Source organism: Anabas testudineus, chromosome 1 (assembly GCF_900324465.2).
Source record: "Anabas testudineus chromosome 1, fAnaTes1.2, whole genome shotgun sequence".
Lineage (NCBI taxonomy): Eukaryota > Metazoa > Chordata > Actinopteri > Anabantiformes > Anabantidae > Anabas > Anabas testudineus.
In genome coordinates, this window is record NC_046610.1 from 13,765,144 (window position 1) to 13,790,960 (window position 25,817).

The 25,817-nt window shown below is 41.7% G+C and overlaps 1 protein-coding gene across 1 annotated transcript in view; it reads left to right on the forward strand.

The window, feature by feature from the left end:
- Window positions 1-25,026, forward strand: part of si:dkey-92j12.5 (multiple PDZ domain protein) — a 31,937-nt gene extending 6,911 nt beyond the window's left edge. Inside the window, exons 11-44 of the mRNA XM_026360059.1 lie at window positions 153-366; window positions 551-625; window positions 1,260-1,339; window positions 1,536-1,682; window positions 2,605-2,790; window positions 2,957-3,118; window positions 3,459-3,668; window positions 4,706-4,876; window positions 6,512-6,626; window positions 8,690-8,888; window positions 11,986-12,312; window positions 13,609-13,809; window positions 14,392-14,569; window positions 15,379-15,489; window positions 15,732-15,803; window positions 15,968-16,039; window positions 16,503-16,602; window positions 17,985-18,193; window positions 18,567-18,658; window positions 18,778-18,907; window positions 19,116-19,208; window positions 19,752-19,826; window positions 19,918-20,265; window positions 20,401-20,484; window positions 20,940-21,133; window positions 21,491-21,638; window positions 21,733-21,804; window positions 21,939-22,062; window positions 22,209-22,252; window positions 22,574-22,696; window positions 23,152-23,256; window positions 23,758-23,861; window positions 24,523-24,646; window positions 24,880-25,026. Of these exons, the coding sequence (XP_026215844.1) occupies window positions 153-366; window positions 551-625; window positions 1,260-1,339; window positions 1,536-1,682; window positions 2,605-2,790; window positions 2,957-3,118; window positions 3,459-3,668; window positions 4,706-4,876; window positions 6,512-6,626; window positions 8,690-8,888; window positions 11,986-12,312; window positions 13,609-13,809; window positions 14,392-14,569; window positions 15,379-15,489; window positions 15,732-15,803; window positions 15,968-16,039; window positions 16,503-16,602; window positions 17,985-18,193; window positions 18,567-18,658; window positions 18,778-18,907; window positions 19,116-19,208; window positions 19,752-19,826; window positions 19,918-20,265; window positions 20,401-20,484; window positions 20,940-21,133; window positions 21,491-21,638; window positions 21,733-21,804; window positions 21,939-22,062; window positions 22,209-22,252; window positions 22,574-22,696; window positions 23,152-23,256; window positions 23,758-23,861; window positions 24,523-24,646; window positions 24,880-25,026 (4,836 nt within the window). The remainder of the gene's footprint in view (window positions 1-152; window positions 367-550; window positions 626-1,259; window positions 1,340-1,535; window positions 1,683-2,604; window positions 2,791-2,956; window positions 3,119-3,458; window positions 3,669-4,705; window positions 4,877-6,511; window positions 6,627-8,689; window positions 8,889-11,985; window positions 12,313-13,608; window positions 13,810-14,391; window positions 14,570-15,378; window positions 15,490-15,731; window positions 15,804-15,967; window positions 16,040-16,502; window positions 16,603-17,984; window positions 18,194-18,566; window positions 18,659-18,777; window positions 18,908-19,115; window positions 19,209-19,751; window positions 19,827-19,917; window positions 20,266-20,400; window positions 20,485-20,939; window positions 21,134-21,490; window positions 21,639-21,732; window positions 21,805-21,938; window positions 22,063-22,208; window positions 22,253-22,573; window positions 22,697-23,151; window positions 23,257-23,757; window positions 23,862-24,522; window positions 24,647-24,879) is intronic.
- Window positions 25,027-25,817: the final 791 nt, after the last annotated feature.

Genomic DNA, 25,817 nt, shown 5'->3' on the forward strand with positions numbered 1-25,817 from the left:
TTTTTGAGTTTGATTACTATTGATTTCTTTTACTTACCTATTTAATTTACGTGCACTTGCCCTGCATCTATGAATCCACTCTCTCCAGACACACTTTGCTATCGTCTCTGCAGCTTTTCCTTCGCTCTTACGTATTATGCCCCTTCCCTCAGGTTGATGGGGTGAGTCTGCAGGGCTGCAGTGAGCAGAGGGCCATGGAGGTGCTGAGAAGAACTGGTTCTCTGGTCAGACTGAGGTTGCTGAGGAAGGCCGTCCGGTTGAGTCACATCCTGCCCCCAGTTCCTCCCCTGCAGCCCCTGCGACACTCCCACAGCTTCCACGAGGGCAATCCATACAAAGTGGCCCTCAACAAGATTCAAGAGACAGGTGCTTCACGTTAAATAAAAAAATTCCTACATTTCTGTATCTGTTTTGACTGAAACATATTACAGTGCTTCTCTTGGCTCATAAAGAACTTTGCTACCTAATTCATGCTTGCTGGGAAATTGTACATTATCATTTTTTTCGGTCTATTTATGTTCTGCTCAAATGTGCTTCCCCTGTCTTTCAGGAATCTGTTCTCTGCGTGAAATCTCTCGGCGAGTGGCATACGCCAACAGACGACCCCGACATGATTCCAGAAACGGTAAGCTCCCCTTCCCATGCTGCACTGCAGTCTGGAACTGGATCATGGGACTTAGACTAATATGCTGATTGGGCTCAGGGAAAAAAAACTATGTGGCAGCAAAGCATGCTCTTTGATGGGAGTCTATTTATAGTGTTGTGCAGTCATGTGTTTATCCAACTCATTCAGCTCAGTCCAGATGATTCGTCTCTCGCCCCGCCTGCATATATGGCTTTATTTAGACATGGATTTTTGAGCTTGATTAGAGAGCACAGTCAAATAAGCCCTGATTGCAGTGAGGCTTTAATAGATGAATGAGAAAACATTCGTTTGCCAAGAAATCAGAAGGTGGTGGGTGTGAATATGCATGCCCGCGCGCGTGTGTGTTTGTCTGAGTGGTTGTGTGTTGACATTTTGCGTTGCCATGAAGAGAATTACGTCGCCTCTCTCCAAAACAGTCGATTTCATGGTTTCACATGGTATCCTGTTTGTTGCTGATTGGCTCACCTAGGGCTATGCAGTGTGAATGGAGATATGTCTTTGTTTTTCTTAGCATATTGTGTGTGTGTGTGTGTGTGTGTGTGTGTGTGTGTGCGCGTGTGTGAGAGAGAGAGAGATATGAGGGTAATTGCATTTGTTTGTGCACATTGTACAGGTGTGAGACTGACACCAGCTGAAGAGGAAGATCTGAGGAAGAGGTGGCAGCATGCAGTTGGACCCCGATATGAAGTTATTGTACGTCTGTGTAATGAAGATAAGATTCAATTATAACATGCAGAGAAAACACCCCATATTATATTACATGTAATTACCCATTTAAAGAAGAAAGCCCCACTTACCTCACAGCGTGATGTCTACACATACCCTCCAAAGGCCTCTACACACACAGTATTTTGTCAGCCAGCGCTCAGCTTTCACATTGCTCTTGTAGGTGTGTCAGCTGGAGCGTTTCAGTGAGACAAGTGGTCTTGGCATCAGTCTGGAGGCTCGGGCAGGACATCACTATCTGTGCTCTGTCTTATCTGAGGGGCCTGTTGGTCAAAGTGGCAAGATCTTCACTGGAGACCAGATACTGGAGGTAACCAACTGATAGCGATCCTCCTGGCCGACAGTGCTGCTACTTATCTTTAGCTGTCTGAAAAAAGCTCTGTGATCTGTGTGGGATTGATTATTTTGCTACACCTGTGGGATGTAAATACACGACTAACAAAAAGGCTCCCTAATTAGTTCACAGAAGCATAGTTTTGATGATCTTTATTACACATTTATCAGATTTTTTTTACTCAAGCCATAAAGCACAAATCAGTACCTTTCAGTAAACACCACACTATTTCAAGTGCAGCATTCGACATTTTCCCTTAAGGCAGCAAAAAGCAGTCATACGGAGGTGGATGTGAGTGTGTGTGCCTCTGTGCATTTGTGACTGTACTATAGGGGGAGAGCTTGGCCTCCTCCCGCTCCGCTGAGCAAGTTCACGCACCCACACGTATCACTCATCATGATGAGCAGTCGGATGAACTCTTTGACAACTTACGGCAGCTTAGCACGGCATAGGGAAAACACTGCAAAATGGCTCTTGTCTTCGCTGCCTTTGAGTGAACAAGACAACATCTGTGGCGCAGCTCAACCCTTTGATGTCCTTCAGACCACATTAGCATAGCAAAGCCAGCGTTCATCTCTGCTTTTAAATGAGCCCCACTCGGTTTAGTTACAACTTTGAGTTTTAACTGTCTTGCTGTGACTTGATGTACTGAGGCTTTTAATTGCTCCTCTATTCCCCAAACTGAAATATCACTAAAGTTTCTAATTTGCAGAATGGTCCACAGATGTAGTGATGGACATAATATATATACAGAGACAGCATTTGAGGGTTTCAGTTAGATACATTAATTAACTTTAATACATACAATGTTGTTATTTTTATATGAAAAAAAAAGATTACCATTATAATGATCCTATAACAATTTCTACAGTTAACATAATTAATTCTCCTGGCACAGGTGAATGGGATTCCTCTCATTGGAGAGACCCATAAGGAGGTGGTCAATATACTGAAGGAGCTGCCAACGCATGTGTGTCTGGTGTGCTCTCGAATTGTACCCCCGTCAGTTCCTGACAGCGATGAGGATGATGATGACGATGCCTGTCTCACCCTCAAAGAGCTTCTCGCCGAGTTCAATGACAAGGTGAAGAGGAGGAATTAGCGCTTTATCATAATAATAATAATAATGATACAATATAAATCGCATTAGACACCTACTCTGCTTTTGAAATACTTTGACACGCTCACAGTCACCACTGACATCCTCTTCTCCTTTTCTGTGTCATCTTTCTCCCCTCTGCTTGTCCCAGTTGGATCAGGGCTGTGTCATTCCCTGTCCTACGGCTGAGGACATCACTAAGCGTGGTGTGCCCCCCATGTCACCTCCTCTGGCCATGTGGGAGAAGGATGCACAGGTGGTCGAGCTGGAGAAAGGCGAGTCAGGCCTGGGCTTCAGTATCCTGGACTACCAGGTCAGAGACATGCCTCAGGGCCTTTCCACAAATAGAACAGACTGTAATAGACTGCAGTCTAAGAATATCAATGTTGGCTTGGACAGGGCGAAGACTAAACAGAAAAACAGAAAGGCGGACCTCTGTATTCCACAGGGACAATTCTTGTATTGTATAGTACATATAAAAAGGATTCACCCCCCTCAAACAAAACTAGCAAGCTGCAGTTTTCTTACACACCAATTTTATCCTGTTCTTCACCTGCATTAATCTCTACTTAGGCTTCAAAATATCTTTAACTGTATATAACTAAAGATGTGTTCACTCAAACTATCCTCCCCACCTGTATGTTTGACTTTAGGATCCAGAGGATGCCACGAAAACAGTTTTGGTAATCCGGTCCCTGGTGCCTGGAGGTGTAGCAGATCAAGATGGTCGCCTGCTGCCTGGTGACAGACTCATGTTTGTTAATGAAACTGACCTGGAAGGCTCCAGCCTGGATTATGCTGTACACGTTCTGAAGTCCACCGGCTATGGCCCTGTTCGGATTGGTGTTGCCAAACCATTGCCGGTATGTAAACATACAGTAATTAAAGTTCATTTTATTACTTGATTTCATTTAGTTTTTTATTTGTTTTTTTGTTTACTCTTTTTCTTTTTTAATAAAAGACATGGAGAGATTGGTAATGACAGTTACCAAAGGTCCCTGACTAAATGTAACCTTTGCACATAGCAGCTCAGAGTTGAAATCATAACCACTAGGCTAATTTAGCACAACTTGATTTAGATTTTATACAAAGTATATTTCAATTAGTACATTTTACATTTTAGTCCATTTAATATTTGAGACATAATACCATTAACTAAAACAAAAGAAGAAGACACTTAAAATCCTGTCTGTACTGAGATATGCAGTATGGATATGCACATTTTGTTTTGTTTTATTGTTGTTAAAAAACCCGGTTACTGAATACAGTAACCAAGCAAGCCTGCTTTTGCTTATTTAGTAATGCAAAGGTGCAGCTATCATATCAGTCAAATGTGTGGCTGCAGACCTCATGTTTATTATTACCTTTTTCTAATAATATTACAATAACTTATTATTACTTAATATATATATATATATATCATCATGTGCGGGACTGTTGACTGTGTTGAAATGGTGTCTTTATAATGGGCTGAAACATATATGCAAGCAATAAATTGTGGATTTGTTTTTATTTATTTATTTTTTCAACTTCATGAAATCTTTATCAAACTAACATTTTATAATAAAATATTTATATTCCCTCAGATATGCAGGATTATTATGCAAATGTGTGTTTTTCCTTGAGAGTACAGTGCTTCTTCTCCTTTCTGTTTTGGACTGTGGCTTAGTAACAAGGAACAGAGAATCCAGTTACAGGCCACCTGAATTTTTAATGCAGCAGAGAGATGAACACAATGCTCGACCACACTACAGATGGGGAGAGCAGAGGAGAGGAACAGAGGGTGTCTAATTTACAGTCATTTTCCTCAGCCTATTTGCCTCCATGTGAATTTACTTACCCACTTTTGAAGCACTAAGACCTTTTTTTTTTTTTCCAACTTTGGATTTTGTGTCTTCAGCTGGAGCTGTGTGGTGGTTTAACTCCCATCTCAGAGAGGAGCACTCGGGCGTCCTGCGATGACAATGAAAGTCACACTCAGGTCAGCCTGCTAGCAGAGGCAGCCGATGCTAACACCAATAGTTACATCTCTGAGGACAACAGCATCATCCAGCCGTGCTACACTACAACGGTATGTCACACACAAAAATTTGCATTTGTCAGAAAACAGCTATTTATATTACTGAACTGTTTATGCTCACTGTTTTAGTTTTTGTGGGGAAAAAAAACATCCCTATTTTCAGCTTGAATATTTCGATTTGATATAAGATGCTTGAAGAATTATTTACACTTTATGCAAAACTGTTTAAAAAGTTTTTGATGTTGGGCAAATATTTTTCTCAGCTTTTTTTTTACAGCACCTGTTTTGTGTTTACTCTGTGCAGAGCATAGATCTGGAATAAATAGATTTCGTTTAAATCTTCACCTTTAAAACTCATTGTGTTATAATGGATCTCACAGGATTCTTGTCGATGAATGTTTGCTCGACTCTGTGGGTTCAGTGGGAAACATCTTTGTGAGACAGTGATGCAGTGGTCCATCACGCAGGAAGCACTGCTCATTAGCATGCAAACCTGAAATTCTGTGGGTAGCCATTTATATTGGCCTGAAGAGATTACCATGTCAGTGTCTGTTCTCTTGGTTCACGTTCTGCAGCGGGGAGCTTAGAGCTGGCTGTATCAGTATCACAGGGTCAGGAACAGAGAAAGTGTTCAGTGTCAAAGACTTGCTCCTCCATTGTGGCTTCACCTCAATCATACTGAGGCAGCCTTTTGTACTAGCTTCTTACTTAATTACCAACAAATTCCTTTCAAAGGAAAGCGCTTAATGCTTGCACAGCATTGACACCTGGTACAAAACAAGGACATACAGTTTTTGCCCTGCACTTATACACACACAAAGAGACTCCGAGCAGCAGTGTCAGTGTTCTCATCAAAGACGGGCTTGTTGCAAAGGTAGCTTCAGAACTTTCAGTTCTACTTGTACTTTCTGGGAATGTTCAAAGGACGTCTCCTTGCTGCCCTTCTTTTTTGTGAAGTGCCCCAGAGGACCAAAGAAGTCTTCCTCTCCATGTGTTTTACATCGCAGAATTACTCCAAAGGCCTTCACCCTGGACAGTTCAAATTGCTTAAAACCATTTTTGTGTCACACCAGAAATTTGACAGCGTGATGATATTAGCATTGGACTTAACTTTACTTTACTTTAAACAATATGGGTTACTTCTGTGGGCCTGCCAGCAGAACAATCAGCCTGAGATACCCCAATAAATTGCATTGCATTAAAATGTTGTAGGTCCACACAGGATGAATCCTACTGACTCTGGTGATCCTCCAACTTATTCTGCAGTGCCACCATGAGATTGGCATTTGTGGTCCAGACTGAAATGTGTGGGATGTCAGGATGAAATCTAATGTGTGATCCTCCGACCTTTCCTCTAGCAGCACCATTATGTTAAATAGTTCACTTATTCAATCAAATATCTACTACAACATCAACTTAAAAGATTTCTACACAAAGAGTGAGGGGCATTCGTGGTTACCAGAGTCCTGATCTATCATCTTCACTTGTTAGAATAACGACGCACTGAAGTGAGATGCTGTACATGTTAAGCATTATAACCGCTGCACATCAGCCCCACTGTGCCTAAATATAGCCTCGCAGAGCTGCTAGCATAGCAGAAAACCTTTGCTCGTTTGATGTGTATTTGTCACCCCACCTTCAAGCTCTTACTCATGCATGCCCTCTGTTGTCTCGTAGGAAAACCAGCTGCGTAATCGCTTCAGCATCATGGAAGATGATGATAGGCAGCGGGCCCCGCCTCTTCCACCCCGCACCAGCTTTGAGAGGACAATCACTGTTGTCCGGGGCAACCGTAGCCTTGGTATGTTCTCCGTCTTTCTCGTGGTAATGGTGTCTTGGTGTGTGTACGTCGCTGGTATGGCAATAATGGCGCTAATAAGCGGTGGTGATGACAACCGCCCTGAAGAAGAGTGGTGAAATGATGTTGCTCCTCAGACCAGAGAGAGGAGATGATGTGTTAGCGTGTGTGTGTGTGTGTGTGTGTGTGTGTGTGTGTGTGTGTGTGTATGTGTGTGTGGGTGGGTGTCTAAGAAACTAGTAAAGCAGTACGTGAATAGTCAAAGTTATGTGGAATAATATAAAAAACATTATTGAAATAAATAAGTATATTTTCACTTGAATATTGATCTAACTTTGTCTTAAATGCTCCAAGAAAAGTCCACTGCTTGACTATTTGAACTTGGCAGGGGGCAAACAACAGGTTGTAAAGCATTCCTGCACTTTCAACTAAGGGCACTATGCAAATCATAAGGAAACAAACTCATTTGTATTCTGGGAACATGCTCTAATAAGGCACCGCACTAGTTGTGTGTGTGTGTGTGTTTGAAAGTTTTAAATTATGTAAATTTTCATAGGTAGATAAAAATCAAGGTCATAACATACCGTCTTTGTCTCACTGCATTGTTTGGGTTTTTTTTTTAATGTGTTTAAAATATTGTAGGTCTTCCTGTGGAGGTATTAATGTGGTTTTCTGGAAATCCAAATGAGGAGGGTTTACAGATTTTGTGTGTTTTGATTTTGTTCATTTAAATACATTTGAATTTGAAGCAAAAGCTTCCACGTGGGCAGAGTTACCATCTGTATCTGTAAGGCCTGAATGTGGAGGATTTTATATGAGCAACCGTAATATTGTACAATCTTTTTTGTACTGCTTAACTTTCTTCCAATTATTAGGTGCCATGTACAGTTCTATCAATGATATTATAATGACTTAATGCCCAATTCTTGAGATGGTAAATGTATGTTTAGCTACTGGTTGGTTTCTTACTACAACTACTATAAGGCTGTTTGAGCAGGTTGGGAAAAGAAAAGGTTTGATGGACTAAAATGAGTTTTTTTTTTTTTCTTCTTGCCTTTCTTGTCGTTAAACGTTAATATAAGAAGCCCGTTTAGAAGTATTTGCTTACATTGCATGGTGTGAATCTCTTGCGCTTAATCTAGGTTTGACGTAACCTAAAGACGTTTGGTTGAGCTCAAACCAAACAGATTTAATAATATAGACATTTACCTGTGAAAATGTATCACTATTATTCCTTTTTTTTTGCAGCAGAGTTTGTAATAGAAACATGTAATTTGATGCTGGATTATAATATTTAAGCAGATTTGGATTTTAACGCATCCAACAACCAGCTTCCTCTCATGTATTTGAAATGTGTGTCTCTTCTGTTTGTCCTGTCAGCGTCAGTAGCTGTGTGTCCAGTTGACTGTATTCCAGGCACTATGATTGTATTGTAATTTGAATGTGATACTAAAAAAAACAATAAACTGTTTATTTGTTCAAAAATAAGCACAAAGTCATTTCTTTGACCACCTTCAAATTATGTACGACCATAGTGTTGTGGATGTGCGTAGGCATTAGATAACAACATACTACTACTGTAAGCTCCATAGACCAGACTACCCAATTTGTTTGATGTGTGTGTGTGTGTGTGTGTGTGTGTATGCGTGAGGTGTGCGCGTATGTGTATGTGTTGTCTAATTTACCTACTTCTGCCTGTTTGCATTAATGACGCATTTGTGTAATCCTCCTAGTGTCCAATTTAATAATGCTAAAGTCAGGTGTTTGTGGGACTGACATGTGTTCCCCCTTCAGTCACCTGTGCCCTCTGCCCTATTTGTGTGCGATTGTGCGCTTGTGCGCCTTATGCTAGTGTGACTGTGAAGGATGATACTGAGTAAATGTCAAGCATGTGTAGCCGTGTTTGTGTGCTAATCTGCCTAGTGTCTGTCTTGATTATGCTGATTATGCCACTGTCAGGTGTTTGTTTGGGCGACTGTCTGTCTGTCTGGCATGCATTCAAAGCAGCCTTAGCCAACCCTCTACTCACCTGTGTGTGTGGCTGTGTGTGTGTGTGGTGTTGGCAGGGATGTCGGTGAGTGCTATCAAGGACGGCTCAGGCATGCTGGTGCGCAGTGTGGTCCAAGGGGGCTCTGTTAGCCAGGATGGCAGGCTGGGGGTGGGGGACGCCATCTTGGCCATCAATGGAGAACCTACCTCCAACCTGACCAACGCCAGGGCCAGGGCCATGCTCCGCAGACACTCTGTCATAGGGCCAGAGCTGAGGTGAGGAGTTACTGTCCAACAGTATTTTTAACAGTATTAGTATTGCAAAAAACTGCGTGAAACATACTAGTACATGATGACGTAGTCCACACAACTGTGTGACTATGACTAAGTGTTACTGTTCTTTCTTACTTGCAGACGTTTTTGACTTGTCATAGGAGGCAAAAGCGTTACTACTAAATTTAATTCAATTCACTTTTATTTGTAAAGCGCCGAATCACAACAGAAGTCATCTCAAGCCACTTGCAAGACCTTACAAAAATATTACTGTACACAGAATTATATAGAAAACCCAACAGCCCCACTTGAGCAGCACTAGGCGACAGGGGAGAGGAAAAATTTATTTTAGAGGAAAAAACCTCCAACAGAACGAGGCTCAGGGAGGGCGGCCATCTGCCTTGACCGGTTGGGATGAGTGCTAAGAGAGAGTAAACAGCAGGCAACAAAAACAACAGCAACCACTGGGCAGGTTGGTAAGACCAGTAACTGCACTCTGGAGATATACAGCTCCAAGGCCAAGGAGGCCTGCACAGGAGAACAGACAGAGGGAGACAAAGAGGAGGAAGGACAACCTTAACTAACAACATTAATGATGGCTCTGTTGTATTCAAGAGTCCCAGGTGTCCCAGTGTGACAGTGAGCCAGTGTGTGTAATACATGAAACCCAAGCACCAGTCATTTACTTGATTTCCACCTGTGCTTTTTCTACTGTGAAAAAGACATATGGCTTAAAAAACACAGATGTTTTCACTTCTTCTTGCTATTTCGACTTTGCTCAGGTAGAAGTTGGGTACGTCTATTTTTATTACCTAAGGCCACAACATTACACTACAACCCGATAAAAATGACACGTGTAGCTGAGCAGTTGCAACAAAACGTCAAGCAATATGTACTGTACACACCCACACAGCCTTAAGTTAGGCATGATAAGTGAACAAACCCTAGTGGCAGTACACGCAGTACAGAAAAAAAACTAGCTTTTATTGATTGGGTTGATCTAAGGGACCTTTGTTATTATATTGTATTACATTTGTATTCCAATATAAAAGTCATTACACATTAAAAGCTATATATCTGTACTATTATTTCAAAGGTCACAATCTTAGATTTCTTTCCCCCAGATTTAATATTTACTGCCTCATATTTATATGTGCCTTTTAAAGGTTTGTTTTTCGTGGAGCCAGCAAGCCATCATTAAATTATGAATTTCATTGATGCATTCTTTTTTTAAGAAAATAACATCTTTGAAAAATGTGTAATTCTCTGTATACTGTATAGTCTAGTTGGGTGTAACTCTCAAATGCAGCTTGTTGCTGCACAATGCTTTGCCTTTTGATATAATAATGTAGCTTATACTATGTGAAACACAATTAACATGAACTTTGGTGTCTAAAAAACGAACTTAGTGATCGGAAAGGTGTGAGAAAGTCTAAACCGTGAAACAAAAACGAGGCTTCATACCAGCGACATTAAAGCTGAACATCTGTGTGGCACATTTTAACAGATCCAGTCAGTTATTTGTAGCTTAGCACATGTAAATGCACTTTCCCTCGTGCCGTAGTTCAAACACATCTTCACTTGAAAAAAAAACAAGAAAGCCCAGAGTTATTCGTTCAGAGAGTAGATAGAAAGGTCCTTTGGGAATGCAGAGAACAATCAACCACTGAAAAGAAAAGTAATTGGCTACTACTCAAAATGTCTAGATCTACCCATGCAGATCTTGACAGTGTGTGTGACTGGAATGAGCGAGTATCTGTACAGTGAAACATAAACGTAAATATGTGCTCTCCGCAGTCGCTAACGTGACTTTCTCTGCATCATCACCTATAAACGATCTTGTCTCGCTGTGGATCTCCATTACCGCCTTGTTTTTGACGCTGCAGTCGTCGTTGACTGAGGCACTGCAGTCATGTTAAATTAGATTAGATGATGAAATTTTAAAGATTGCCTGAGGGGAAATTGGGTAAATTATTACTTGTTCTAACATCAGCAGTTATGGCTCCACATTGACAATGCTTGTTTGGCTGATTGGAAATGTGCCCCACCTCCACCGCCCTGATGCCCTGCTAAACACCCACTCACTCGCTCTCAACCTCTCTCTCTCTGTCTCTCTCTTGCTTTTACCGGCACACACACGTACACTAACACACACACACATACGCAGCTTTTCAATGGTCTAACCTCCAAAAACACCATTTTCCTGCTATGGGAAATATCTCTGAATTATTCATCACTCATCTCACCTTGAACAGTGCGCTTGTGAATAAAAGGCCGTTTTAAAGAGCCTCTCATAGGTGCACACGCAACACACACACGGCTGAACACACACACGTGCATTCTATGTTTTTTCAATCACATGCACGCATACACAAAAACACACACACACACGCTCACAGTGCCTCCTCCTGACAGCACTGCAGACAAACTAACAGAGAGTGAAGGCAGATGAGTTGCTTTGGCAACCTCAGAATAAGAGAGACGTGGAAGGGTGAGGGCTTGTCACTATCAAACTGCCTCTGTTGAGACAAGACAGGCTGTCCACATGGCTCAGTCACAACAGCTTAGCGTGGAGGACCTCCATATTCAATCTGCCACCATGAGTGGAACGGAGAAATTGGCTCTTTTAGCAGATTCCAGCAGAACGTCTTAAAGTAGCACCACACAACAGTGGAAGCGGGAGGGAGCGAGCATAAATGAAGTCCGTGGCGCTTTATTTAAGTGACAACTTTTATGCCATCGTTTGGATCAGCTCACTTTTTAGTGGTGCATCATTTTTATAGTTATGGCACTCATTAAATTTAAAAATTCAGTTTGTCACCAAAATAAAAGTCAAAATCAGTAAGATATCAGCTGAGAAACATATGAACAGTTTGATGTTTTGCAAACTTTTAGCCATGAGTAAAAGATTATTCACTTTGGCCTCGAGGGCCATGTTTGGGACTCTCTGATCTACAGTATAGGAACCATTCACTCTTTCATGTCATTTGTCTTGTTCCTTTTCATCATTGTTGGTGCTAACAGACTAATGTGACAACGTTAGTAACATTAATATTTTAAATATTCCCATCCCCCACACTTTTTTTTCCCCTGTCCTCAGTGTAACTTATGTCCCAGCACATCAGGTGGACGAGCACCGTGCTCGTCTGTCTTTGCCCCCTCTGGCATCCATTGCAGCAGACAGTGCCTCTTCATCACCCACTCCACCAACACCCTCTCCAGAGCCTCTGTCGGCCCCGACCAGATCTCCCGGTCCAGTCAGAGCTCCAGCTCCAACTCCATCTTCATCCATCCTCCAACCGTCTGCCTCAGTCAAATTTAAAGCTGCAGCGCCAGATCCAGCCCCAGTCACGGCATCTGTGTTGTTCAAAGCTCCATTAAAAGGCCCACCCATAGTCCCCACCATCACTCCAGGCTCAGACTTAAGGTAATGTCTGATTCTGTGGCCTCAGCTCATACTTTATGATGCCTTACGCTCAGGCACCAGTTTGCAAGATAAATCTGACCCATGGTTTATGAGACTGAAAAGCTCCAGCTTTATACTCTGACAAAAAATAGTAATGCAGCACAGTTCTTCAAACACATATTAACCTCAGGGTATTAATGAGCTGACACTTTAGTTAACCATATCCATGGGGAAACAATGTGTTTCTGTGAGCAAGCAGCTCAGTGGGAGCCTTTTCCAGTCCGTGTTTTCTCTTCTCCGCTCGTCTTTGTGGTAAAGGCAAAAGCTTCTCTGAACGTTGAATATTTGAGTTATATTTAGCCGTTCGCTTATGGATCTCAGTGCTGACTGTCAGCGAAAATGAATTGTTTCGCTTCTGTCTGTCCCTGCTTTCACTCCATCTTCGTGCCTCTGCCTTTTCTCCTCCCTCGCTCACTCCCATTTCTCGCTGCAGCCTGTTTTTTTTTTTTTTTCACTCTTATCTTTCAATACATTGCCTTTGTCTCTTTCTCTGCACGACTTTTCCCCTGACTCTTTGTGTGTACATCTGTCTCTCATCTCTCTGTCCCTCAGTCATCTCGCTCTGGTCTTTTTGTCTTTACCTCATTTTCCATCTCCTCCTTTCCCATCACTGTCTCCTGGCCACTCTCTTTCACCCTGGTGAAACCATTTGTTCTACACTCTTCTGGAACTTAACTGGCTATAGGCTCCTGCTGTGCAGATAGCACCACTATCACTCACCTCCATGGGCTTATTACAGCCCTCCACCGTTAAACATATTCATGAAAAATTCTCTTCTTCTCTACCTTCTTTCTTTTAGACTCTCACTCACGCACACACACATACTGTGTATTTGTACAGAAATACTGTATATATGTGTTAAACACACACACACACACACACACACACACACTTAAAACCACTGCCTTACACTGACCTCCCTGGCAGAAAATGTGTATTTTCAGGGCTACTTTCACTTAAAGCAGTGTATCTTCTCAAGACCCACCAATGTACAAGTCGCTTTTGGCCATGTGTCACAAAGTGTCAGGACTTGAGAAAATAACAAAGTGCCAAGATACCTTGTTATCCACGGCAGCTCTAGGAGTGTGAGCCAGTTCATTTCATCACACTGAGAGCTAAATTCAGAGTGATTCATAGATTATTAGCCTGCCACATAGAATATTGTTTAGAAAGTAATTATTAAGCTGTTGTTCCTTTAGATAATGTGTATGAATTAATTCCATATTATTCCTGTATGCATGTGTTTTTTACCATCAGTTGGAAGGTTCCCAATTATCTACCACTGAAGAATAAGGGAGAAAGGAAAGAAGATGACAACACTGTGGAAGAGAAAAGGAACAAGACTAGTTTAGATTTGAAAGTACCAAAGCTGGATGTGGAGATAAAGGTGGATGGTAAAGAGGAGGTGAAAGAGGAGCACCATACTGATGCCACTGTGTCTTGGGAGAAACCTAGAAGGTTTGTGAATCAGTCATGTCCTCTTTGACATTAGACTCAGATTTTCTTTTTTTTCTGCTTTTTTACATACACACTGCCCACGATGGCCTTTATCCTCTCTGTGCCACAGAAGGCTTTGCAAAATCCTGGTGTGTTCAGGTTTTGCTCACAGCAGGAGCAGAGCAGCGCAGCACAGACTCAACACAACCATATTTCTTAGGCCCTTAGAAAGTGACTACTTTCCCAACCTGTATTTATCACATTTATGGCTGCGTCCTGCTTGGATAAAGCACATAAGCTGCACTGCATGCAGAAACCAGCTTTTGTGTGTCTCTCCCCGGCAGGTATAATATTCTATTGTTTTGACTTAATCTCTGAAACTCTATCCGCAGCCCTAAGCTGAGGATAGAGGACGACTTAAAGAAAAAGTACACCCACTGGATTAATTCTCTGTCTTGTGCTTTTTTGCAGTAATGTTTCAAACCAAATAGGTCCTCATCAGACATACAGAAGAAATGAATTTATCACGGCTGTATGTGTTGTAAGAAGGATTTGCAGCTTGACAACGTGTGGATGTTCCTTGTATTCTGCTATGTGTTTAAGTGTGCAGCTGACACGAGCACCAGGCCAGTCCCTGGGTATCAGCATAATGGGAGGCAGAGGCATGGGCAGGAGACTGAGCAGCGGCGAGATGATGAGGGGAATCTTCATCAAGCACATCAGCCCCGACAGCCCGGCAGCACATAATGGCACCCTCCGGACTGGAGACAGGATACTAGAGGTATGCGTGTGTGGGTTTGGGCCTGTCTGTGTGTATATTGCAGAGTCAGAGAAAGGGATACGCTTATTAGATATTGCAGAAAACAAGCTTGTGCATGTGTGTGTCTGTGTAGCAGGGAGACAGGTGAAAAATGAACTGCTGCATGACCACGGGCACATACCTGGATATCCTGGATACTATGTGTGTTGTGGCTACATGTGCAGTAATTGGGTGTTGTTTGCTGTCTCTGTTGCATTCATCTGATGATTATTTAATTTTGTGATGAACAATTATGTTGTCTAAACAACTACAAAATGTTATTCACTCCAAGCCATTATCTAAGATTTAAAGATCAAATGAGTTGTCATTACACAATACAGGATTGTACAATGTACACAATGCAATAGTGTACACACATCACTTGTGAATATCACTTGTGAATATATAAAAAAAAGAATATGAGCAGTAAAATAAAAATAACAATATGCCAGGATATAAGTGAGACATAGTAAGAGTGACTCTGAAAAAATGTTCTGCAAATAAACACGTTATGTATGGATAAATATTCCATTCAGACACGTTTACATGCATAATTTAAAATGTATTATCATGCATTAATGAACCATTATACTATTCAACATTAGAAAAAAAAAACATTACTGGGTATAGACAATATGGGATTTACAGGTCTGACATATTATTGTGATCTTCTCATACTTAATTTCACCAGATTACCCTGAACACATCCTTTCTTTCTTTTTCCTATATTGCTAGTCAGCCATATAATGATAATGATAATGTGTTGTCAAATATCTGCTGTGTATTGAAAGGTGTGCGGCGTGGACCTAAGAGATGCGAGTCATGAACAGGCAGTAGAGGCCATCCGCAGAGCTGGAGACACCGTGGTTTTCCTGGTACAAGGCGGACAGCACAGATCTCAGGTACTGCATCTTTAAAAAATTGCAGTATGTGGTACTTTTTTTCATACCAGTTTAAAATTCACTGTGCTGTGTATACGCTGGTATGAATACATTCCACTGTGTTGCAATGAGTTGAGGCCCCAGATTTTCTCACATTGAATCTCAGTGCTCAGTAAATGCAAAGAGAAGGCGTATAGATATATTTAATATTCGATATTATATATACTATATATAATACTCTGCACTTTATGTGTCGCCCACAGTCCCCTATGCTTACCAATCATGAGAGGATAACTTCATCTCTAGAACCGCAGTCCCATCCACACAGCAGCAAGGTATACTATACTATATTACATATAGCATACTGTACAGCGGTGAGTCATTAACACCTACATTCCAAAAAAGCCTGAAGAAGCTTTAAAGCGTTTTGTGAGAGGTAGATTTCGGGTACAGTGCTGACGTTTGTAGGACTATATCTGTGTTTCCTCACCGGCTATAGGATGCAGAGACTCTCAGTGGTCTGTTCCTTAGTCTCTCCCCTACAAACCCCTTCACTCCCACTCCCTTTAAGGTTGGTACATTGTTGTATGTGTGTGTGTGTGTGCGTTATCGCAGTTATGCAGGATCTTAAAGGCAGCCTTGCGTTAGCTTTTGCACTAAGCCAACTTCCAAAACTTAATTAACGTGCATACTTGTAGTTCAAAGTCCCATGCAGCTACCTTGTTTGTTTAAACCCCTTTGTTTTTTCTCTTTGATGGAGATGCATAACTCTCTAAATAGACAGTGCATTCTTTTGAAGTTATTTTTCCATGCACTTGTAAGTTGGTTACAAAATAATGCATGATTCTGGTCATCTTTCATGTTATTTTTAGCTGACATTAAAACTGTGTTCATTAATTCATCCTGTTCGTCAGTTTTTCCCACTGCTACTTCAAGCACACTGAGCAAGCCTCAGGGATAGTCCAACTCATGCCTGAAGGACCCCTGAGGCATCTCCAACTCTGCCTGTTCAATAATGCAAAACTTCTCCCAAGGTACCTTCGCCAACTTTCGATAGAAAGAACCGGAGAAGCCCCATAACCGTCCCAACGCCAATCACAGCAGGAGCTGAAGGCGAGGACGACACCGGCAGGAGTAAGTCTTTATTATAAAGACATCACACAGACATATGGGGTAATCCTCCAAAGTTCTCAGGGACAGGAGCTGTGTGGTGTTTTTAGTATAGTGGACACAGCATCACCGTGCAGGTTTCATGAGGACTCTCTGGGCCCGAAAATCTTTGTGCTATGGACATCTATTACAAAAGAACTGGCTGTAATACTATAATAAAAAAAAAAAAAACATGTCCTGAGTCTCACACACTCACAATTCTGGACACATTATTTAAAGGTCTGTCATTTAATTTCAAATGAGCAATTCATTTTCATGCCACTCACACGTGAAGCCAGTTGGCTGGACCCACAATTAAATCTGCATGTTGCGTAGGCCAATAATACAAAAGCATAAAGCCTTTTGTTTTACTGCACTGTGTGTTCATTTGTGTGAATGGGTTTTAGTTCTGAGTTGGAAGTGAGAGTTTTTTCTTTGGCACAGAAAATATTCAACATGTATTTCACATCACTTTGCTCGCTTACTTATTAAAGGTGCCCTGTGGAGATTTGTGTTTACATCCAGTGTTACTCATCAAACTGCAAACTGCGTGTATATTTAAAGGCTAAAACTGCATTGGAATATATTTGCTTTCTCGGGAAACATTTGCAAAGCTGCAAACTGCATTGTTTACATTCATGTTTGGTGGCTAGTAGGCTTCTTCTTCTTCACCGCCTTTGTTGGCACACTGCTGCATTTGTTGGCACAGTACCACCTCATGTAGATCAGTGGAATAGTGTGAAAACATTGGCAGGAACGTGCTAACATATCACCCGCACGCTTGTGTGTGTGTGTGTGTACATGGGAACATTCATAAAATCAATGATCCATGGTGCTGTAAGTGGCCAAAACTACCACATGGTACCTTTCAGGGAATCTGTGTGACTGCTCATTTTACGCATATGTCATTTTGAGTCATGCAGATATTTTGTAATTGCACACAGCTATTGGCGTGGTGCACTTGTGCATACATACTGTACTGCAGATACATTTCCAAGAAATGTGAATCCCTCATTCACACAAATGCACCACATACTACAGTGGTGCATACACAAACACACACAAACATGCAGATACCTCTTGTCATCAGCATTCACACACTATTTAAAGTTCCACTGTATACTGTATGTGCATTGTACAGTAACACAGACATCCTTCACCTTTCCCTCAACATGAGTGACATCCTCCCTTCCAGACAAATTGTGGCAGCAGCAGCACACACAATGACGCTCCTCCAGGGTATAATGCTTCCTCTCCACATGTAGTGTCAGTCATTACATGCAGAATGCCACACTTTTTTTTTTTTTTGCCTCCCCATCACATCTTCTTCCAAACAACCTCCTGTTTGTTAACTCTGTCTCTCCCAGATAAGATGCTTCAGCGCTATGGCAGCCTGTCCGGGAAGCTCCATATGATTGAGCTGGAGAAGGATCCTGCAGTTGCCGGCCTGGGTATCACCCTCACTGGCAACAAGGATGGCTCCAGGGCACGGATGAGTGTCTACGTGGCAGAAATAGACCCACAAGGACCTGCTGGTTTGGATGGAAGGATACGGGTTGGAGACGAGCTACTAGAGGTACTGAGGAGAGTGAATAGGAAGAGTAAGGGACAATCAGATTTTAAGGAGCCAAGACGGGTCGGCGTTGTTGAAAGAGCCAAAATACCAGAGTCAAAATTGAGAGCAGCAAAAGAAGAGCAGCGGGTTGTAGGGAGGAGTCATGGATGAGTAGAGCGCACTGAGTACCTGCACAGTAGATTGATCAGACAAATTACCATTTGAAGGATGGTTTGTGCTGGGTTGGATTCTTGCAGTGGGAAACCATGTAATAGAGATGAGGAGGGAAATTGAGGGAGAGGAGAAGCTAAGGGGGAGAAAGGCCAAGCTGGCTGAAAGGCACATTAATGTAGAGATGGATGAAATCAAAGTAAAATTGGTATTTGTCTTTCAGATTAATGGACAGATCTTATACGGCCGTAGTCACCAAAACGCCTCCACCATCATTAATAACGCTCCGTCTAAAGTCAAGATCATTCTCATCAGGTAACATGCTGAGTGATTTTCTAGTATCATCTTTTTTTCCTTCAGTCAAGGTCTACTGTACACGCAGGTGTCGGTGACCAGCTCAGGGATAATAGCAGGATTTGATGTTGTTTTAAAAGGAACAGCGCAGCTCTCAGTCAGATGGCCCAGGGATGCAGAACAAAGTGCAAGGACACAAAAGGCTCCCAGGTAGACTCTGCAGAGCACATAGGATTACCCAGAGATATCCAGCATATCATTCTACCACAGGTACGGTACCTCCAGTAAATCTTCCCATTATCCATTGTCAGGCCCCTAGGCAGCCGCATAGTTGGAGCAAATAGTTGAGTTGTAACAGAATCTTATTGTGACTGTGATAGAAAATACAAATATGTCATGCAAGCCTCATATTAGCTTCACTAATGCTTGGTAAGAGTAGTAGTTAAAGTTGTCTTTTCTGTGTCACATCAACCCCCAGGATCATGTAAATCTTGGCCTCTACCTGGTGGAGGATGACTGCAAGGAAGGACTAGTGGTCGAGTCCTTGATTCATCCTGGCACTGCCAGTAAGGTGTGATATCATCATCAGCATAATCACAATTTTTTAGCAACATATATAATTGGGTTAAATGTATGCATGTACAGAATATGTGCACAATAGTTGAGCAAATTTAATTAGTTGCATTCCACCTCTGCAGTTTAATTTAACCTCAGTTTTCTCAAAATAATGCAAATGTCTAACATGAGTTTGTCCAATAATAGTTTGTAGGGAAATAACATCTGCATGTTACACATCATTTAATACAATTTCACATAACCAGTTAGCATCACATTACTATATCATATATATATAACCTGTGGTGCAACGACTTCAGTGTCTTAATATTGTGGGTGTTGTTTAAGAATAACCTGGAGATGATGGTTTCCGTTTTGAAGTGATGACATCATGTAGTAATAAACTTTCATGTAGGGCCCCAGGCAGCAATTATTCTGATATTTGTCCAGAGGGTATGTTTGATTTTCAATCTCACTTCCTCTCCATCCTTTTGTTACGTACACTCTTATAAATTTTGCTTAACTTCCATTTTTTATTCATATCGCTGTCTCTTTGCAGGATGGCAGAATAAAGGTTGGGGATAGAATTGTAGCAGTGGGTGATGAATCTGTGGCCGGACTGTCGGTGGACAAGGTAAAAAACACAAAAACACGCACACGCGATGTGCACTTCAAGGTCGAGCTGATGTAATTATTTATGACTTGCTTGTCTTCTTTGTATGCAGGTGTCCAGTTTGATTCTCAAACATCAAGTCACTGTCAAACTCTCCATCATCCGTTCCAAGAGTCTGTCATCCTCTTCCTCTTCCACTCTTCCTCTCCCTGCATCTCTTTCATATCCCGGCTCTGTCTCTCCTGTCTCCTCACAAACCCTCCCTGTCTCCTCATCCTCTTCACCGCTCGGCACCATGCAGACCTCTCCCACGGGATGGTCTGATTGGCTTGGATCCGCACCCACAGTTTCTGACCCCTTGAGCTGCCCAGTGGTGGCTGGCAGGGAAACTACCATAGAGATCTGTAAAGGAAATGTAGGACTGGGCCTTAGCATCGTAGGAGGGTGTGACACTCTACTGGTATGACCAACCTGTTAACATTTGTCAGGAACAAGGAAAATTAAAAAAAAATATATATATATATATAACAATTCTGATTCAGTTTAGCCCGATTGTACTTTTGGTGCCTGTAATACTTTCATATTCTCCCACCAGGGGGCAGTAATAATCCATGAAGTAAATGATGGTGGAGCAGCACAGAGAGATGGACGGCTGCAGGCTGGAGACCAGATATTAGAGGTAGCCCGACCAAAAAAAAAAAAAAACAGAATTATTTTTGAGAGTATTATAGATATACTGTATCAAAAACACAAACAGGTTTTTCTCTTCATCCAGCAACAGATAACATTTCTGTAAATGGGCCAGTGTTTGCCGACCACAATGAAGAAATACCAACTTAATGAGATGCTGAAGTGTCAACAAAAACCAAATCAGTATTCACAAGGCAGGGCACAAACGCAAGGTTTGTGCCCTGCCTTGTGAATAGCAACAAGATGCAACAAGAAGCAACACAAATTGAAATTGATGTTTCCAAGCAATAGCACTCTTATAGGCCGATTCAGTCGCCCTCAATTTAGCCATTAAACTAATTAAAAGCTTTCTGCTACTTGTGATTTCCAGAAAAGTTACTCCAAGCTTTTCTTAATCCCCTTCGCACCACTGCACCTCATGTTCTGCGCTTCACTTCCACCCAGGTTAATGGTATAAGCTTGAGGCAGGCCACTCACGATGAGGCTATCGGCGTGCTGCGGCTCACCACCCAGCGCGTTCACTTGTGTGTCTTCAGGCACCAAGAGGCTTACATCGAGGAGGACCTGTGGGATGTCTTTAGCTTGGAGCTCAGACCTCGTCCTGGAGAGGGACTGGGGTTCACCACTGTGGGCAAAAGGTGTGCTAATAGTGTTTTTTTTTTACAAGTGAAGGAAAGCCAAGTGGTCATACCTGCTTAAATCACTGTGGGTGATGGGAGGTTGTGTAATTTAAAGTTATTTTTCTAAAGTTGATTAGTTTGGATAATCTAATTCAGTACTTTTTACTTTATTAGTTGATCTATTTAGAGAGAATATAATATCAGCGTTTTGTATCTTGACAAAAAATATAAAGGACAGGTAAACTACTTTTTAAAGTGTTTTTTTTTATAATAAATCATTATTATGCAAATTTTCATTTCATTTCATTAGGTCTTATTATTGATTCTGCAAGTGTGGAGAAGACACAGTGTTTGACCTCTGTTTTCCTCCAACAGTGATGACACAGGCATCTTTGTGTCAGAAATCCTCAGAGGAGGTGTAACGGATTCAGATGGAAGGTTGTTGCTAGGTGACCAGATCCTGTCAATCAACGGGGAGGATGTCCGCGCAGCATCACAGGAACATGCACAGAAGCTTCTAGGGGTCGGACATATATGAAAATAAGAAAATAAGTTAGTAGTACTTTTATATTTTTTGGAGTCATTGTCTCATGTGTGATGTGTCACTTTGCTCTCAGAGTTGCAGTGGAGCGGTCCACCTAGAGGTGGCTCGATTTAAAGCTGGGGTGCAGTACTCGCAGCGCAGCCAGGTAAAGTGTTTTTTCGTGCCTGATGTTTTGTCTTGTCTCTTGTTTCAGAACATAGACCTTCTTAAATCAGCTCATTTGAATGCAGTCCAACTACTCTTATGCTGCAATTTAACCATAATACTTTGTGAAACTAGGAGTATTTTAAGTTATGTTTTATCCAGAGTGAAGACTCTGACTGTTCCACCCTGACCCCCTCAAGCGGTTGTGATGCTTCTCTTGGACAGCAGGGGGAAACCAACAATAAAACAGGCAGCCACAGTGAGTGTAGAAATACTGTCTGTAAGCAAAGAGAAACATGCTGCGTATTAGTGAGATTAAAATCAATTAATTTTGTCTTTCAGTTGTGTGATATGTTAACATCTTAAAGCTTAACATGCAGACATAAATATTGTTTCCTCCCATAGCTTTTCAAGACTATCCAGACATTAGAAAAGTAATAATAAAAAAGGTGAGTCGCACAGTAAAGTGTTGTAATAAAGTATATCATTGTTTTATCAGTGCCTTATTAGTTTTAGAGAAACTAAACTTCAATGTTGTGATGTTTTCAGAAAGTTAGAATTTAGCTCTTTGTCCCATTTTCCCCCCCTTTTTTCTCTTTTCACTTCAAATGAAAAGCTCCATATTGGAGCTATATATATTATATAACCTTGTTACGTGTCTAGACACCTGATTTATATAACATAGGAGTTATTGTCAGGTGCACAAGCTGCCCTGTGATTTACTGCTATTGTCTAACAGGGTTTATAAAGAGTGTGTGGTATCACCACAGGGTCGATCTGACTCCCTGGGCATCAGTGTAGCAGGAGGAGTGGGTAGTCCCCATGGCAACGCACCTCTTTTTATTGCTGCCATGGATACCAATGGACTGGCTGCCAAAACACAGCAATTACAGGTGGGGAGTGCCTGTGTGTACACATCCGTGTGTGTGTGTGTTATATGCTCATTATGTTGTGGGGACAAACTTATCTATCTATTAAGATGATTACAGGAGATCGTGGGAACAAATATTTGGTCCCCATGTGTAACCACTTATGTTAGGGTCAAGATCTGTCTCCAGAGCTGAATTCACAATTATGATTAGATGGAATTATGGCACAAATGAACCAAAGTCACACATCTCCTTAGCTCTGTTATATATTTATTAAGACTATTTTTGAGAACGCTGTCTCTGGCAGGGTTTGTGTTCATATGTTGCAGTTTGAATAGATCTCTTTAATATATCCGCTCAGAGTCATGTCTACAAGCTTTTAAAGTAAAGCTTGAGGGACACAAGTATTAATTATAGTTTAGAACGAGCATTTACTTCAGCCAAATAAGTACATGTTTATGTTTGTGTGTGTCCATCAGACAGGAGACAGGATCCTCAGTATCAATGATGTGCTCACAGAGGGAATGACTCACGTTGAGGCTGGAGCCCTGCTGTTGAACGCCACTGGAAACATCAGTTTGCTGGTAATTTGACAGTGGGACATTAACAATAGCACATTTTTGTTCAGTGTTGTCAGAAAAAAAAGGCTGAAAGTTTCTCCAAAATGCTTTATGTTAGTGTCCTAAAGTCAGCAAGACACAATTTTACGAACAAGCCAACAACACAAACATCAAGGAATTTAAATGAGACATTTCACTGTTTCGACAGTCCCTGAGTTTCTGCACGTCAACGCTGTGCTGTAATTTCAGGAGAATAATGTCTCTAATACTGGTTTCACACTCTTTGTCTTTATGCTAATAAGATTCTGGAAAGATTTTTTGTTGCAAGAGTGAAAAGAATGTGTGTATGTGCTGAATATGTAAGAAACCGATTGTCAGTTGTTCTTGACAAGAGCAAGTGTGTGATTTAGGAACAAATTAAGGCGATATTGCAGACACCTCTTATTACTGCTGTCCAACATGTTCATGACCAGGTTAATGAAGGGTTATATGCATGTGTGTGTGTGTGTGTGTGTGTGTGTCTAGGTGGCATCTGGTTCTGGTGGTTGCGATGCACAGGACCACAGCGATGTCCATCCGCAGTCGTTAGGCCACCCAAGCAGCCTGCCCTGTTTTCACAACAACCTCTGGTAAGACTCGGAGTTTACTGATAGTCTCCTGCTGTTGGACTTCATGATCTTACTTTGGTTCCCTCCTGGATTATTCACTAAATAAGGATAAAAGCAAACACAGGCCCCCTTGACAATAATGACAAAGTGCAGACACTGTGTTGAAAGTATTGGGATGAACGTGCTCTGTTTTCAGCTGTTTTTAACAAGTTTCTCAGCATGTGGAAGACAAATGTCTTCGTTTCGCTTCATTGTGAACATCATGTGTCAGGGTTTTTGAGAAATAATGCGACTTTATCTGGTACTGACATTTTAATACTATTCAAGAGACACTAGTAACCTGTATCAGTCTAAAATGCTAAGTACAAAACAGGCAATATAACAGCAACCTCCATCCCGATATTGAGAACGTGTGGTCATCAGTACGGCTTTTTAGTTCTGCCAAGGTGTCGAAACTGTAAAATAATTAAAGGATTCATCACATTTAACTGCGCAGCAGATATTCTCTAACCTAATGTGCTGTAAGTGCTGGTGAGATGAGAAGCCGCTGTTACAGACACGCACATTTCACACAAACACAAAGCCTGTCTCGGCACAGAACTAGTAGAACTCTTTATTTTAGCAGCATGCACATAGTATGCCCAAGAACCCTCCAAATTAGTTTTGCATTCTGTCCCCGCAGTGCTCGTATGTATAAGACCATCACTCTGGAGAGAGGCTCCTCGGGCCTGGGCTTCAGCATCGTAGGAGGGTTTGGCAGCCCTCACGGAGACCTGCCCATCTACATCAAAACTGTGTTCAACAAGGTGAGAGAACGTCCTCCACATCCTGAAATCTAATCTCAGCACATCAATGTTTAGTTATAGTGGCAAAATGTTCATCTGCACTTAACACATCTGCATTAAATATTAAACCCGCTGCCACACATTTTATGTTAGTTGTTGCACTATTTGGCACAGAGTGTTGTCTTATTATGTTGTCTTATGATATCTTGTTGATCTGAGCGTGGCGCTTGACATTTTGTCTCTGCACTGTGCAGGGAGCAGCCGTAGAGGACGGGAGGCTGAAACGTGGAGATCAGATAATCGCTGTGAACGGACACTGCCTGGAGGGTGTTACTCATGCCGAAGCTGTGGACATTCTCAAGAAGACCAAAGGAACTGTAGTCCTCACCGTGCTCTCCTGAGACGCGACCCGTTGATTGTCTCCTAGTACAGCGGCCTCGAAGCGATGCAGCTGTTGTAGCTGTTTTACAATTAGAACTGCTGTACACAGACCTGCAGAGGTAAACGTGGACATGTACTTATGTTAAAATCATATGAAGAGTAGAAACTGTGTGTGCACATTTATCTTCATGTAGTTTGAGGTTGCTGCATCACACACACAAACACACACACAGTATTCCTAATATAAATTCCTGTAACTCTGATATGTGAACTCGTGTTTTCATTCATTTCCATATACCAATCGCACATACCTCTGAATTCACCATGGAACAACAAGAGGACCAAAAGTACATAGTAAATAAGCCAACTCATTATGTTACATCGTGTCTCAGCAATTCTGCTGAACATATTTACAATATAAGATTTATTAGAAACCATGATCGCGCAGTGGACGTCCTCCTCGGCCCCACTCTCTCTAGGACTGTGTCTTGTATATCTAGTTAGGCTCTGACATGCATCATTTCCTATGTAAACACACTCATGAATAAATTACCATCTCCAAACAGCGAAATCTGATGACTGCACAAACGAATGCAGCAGAAAGATCTCTCAAGAACCAATATGACATAGATTTACTACTGTGATCAACTCCTAAGACCCACAACATGCCAAGTGCTTCTGCCAATCTTTTGTATGGCATTCAGGTTTTAGGACATTTGCTTAGAAAGTCTCTTTTACCTTGAGTCCTCATTCTCACATTCGAGTAATTAGAAATGTGTCATGATTCTGTGAATAGTCGGTGTCTTATTAA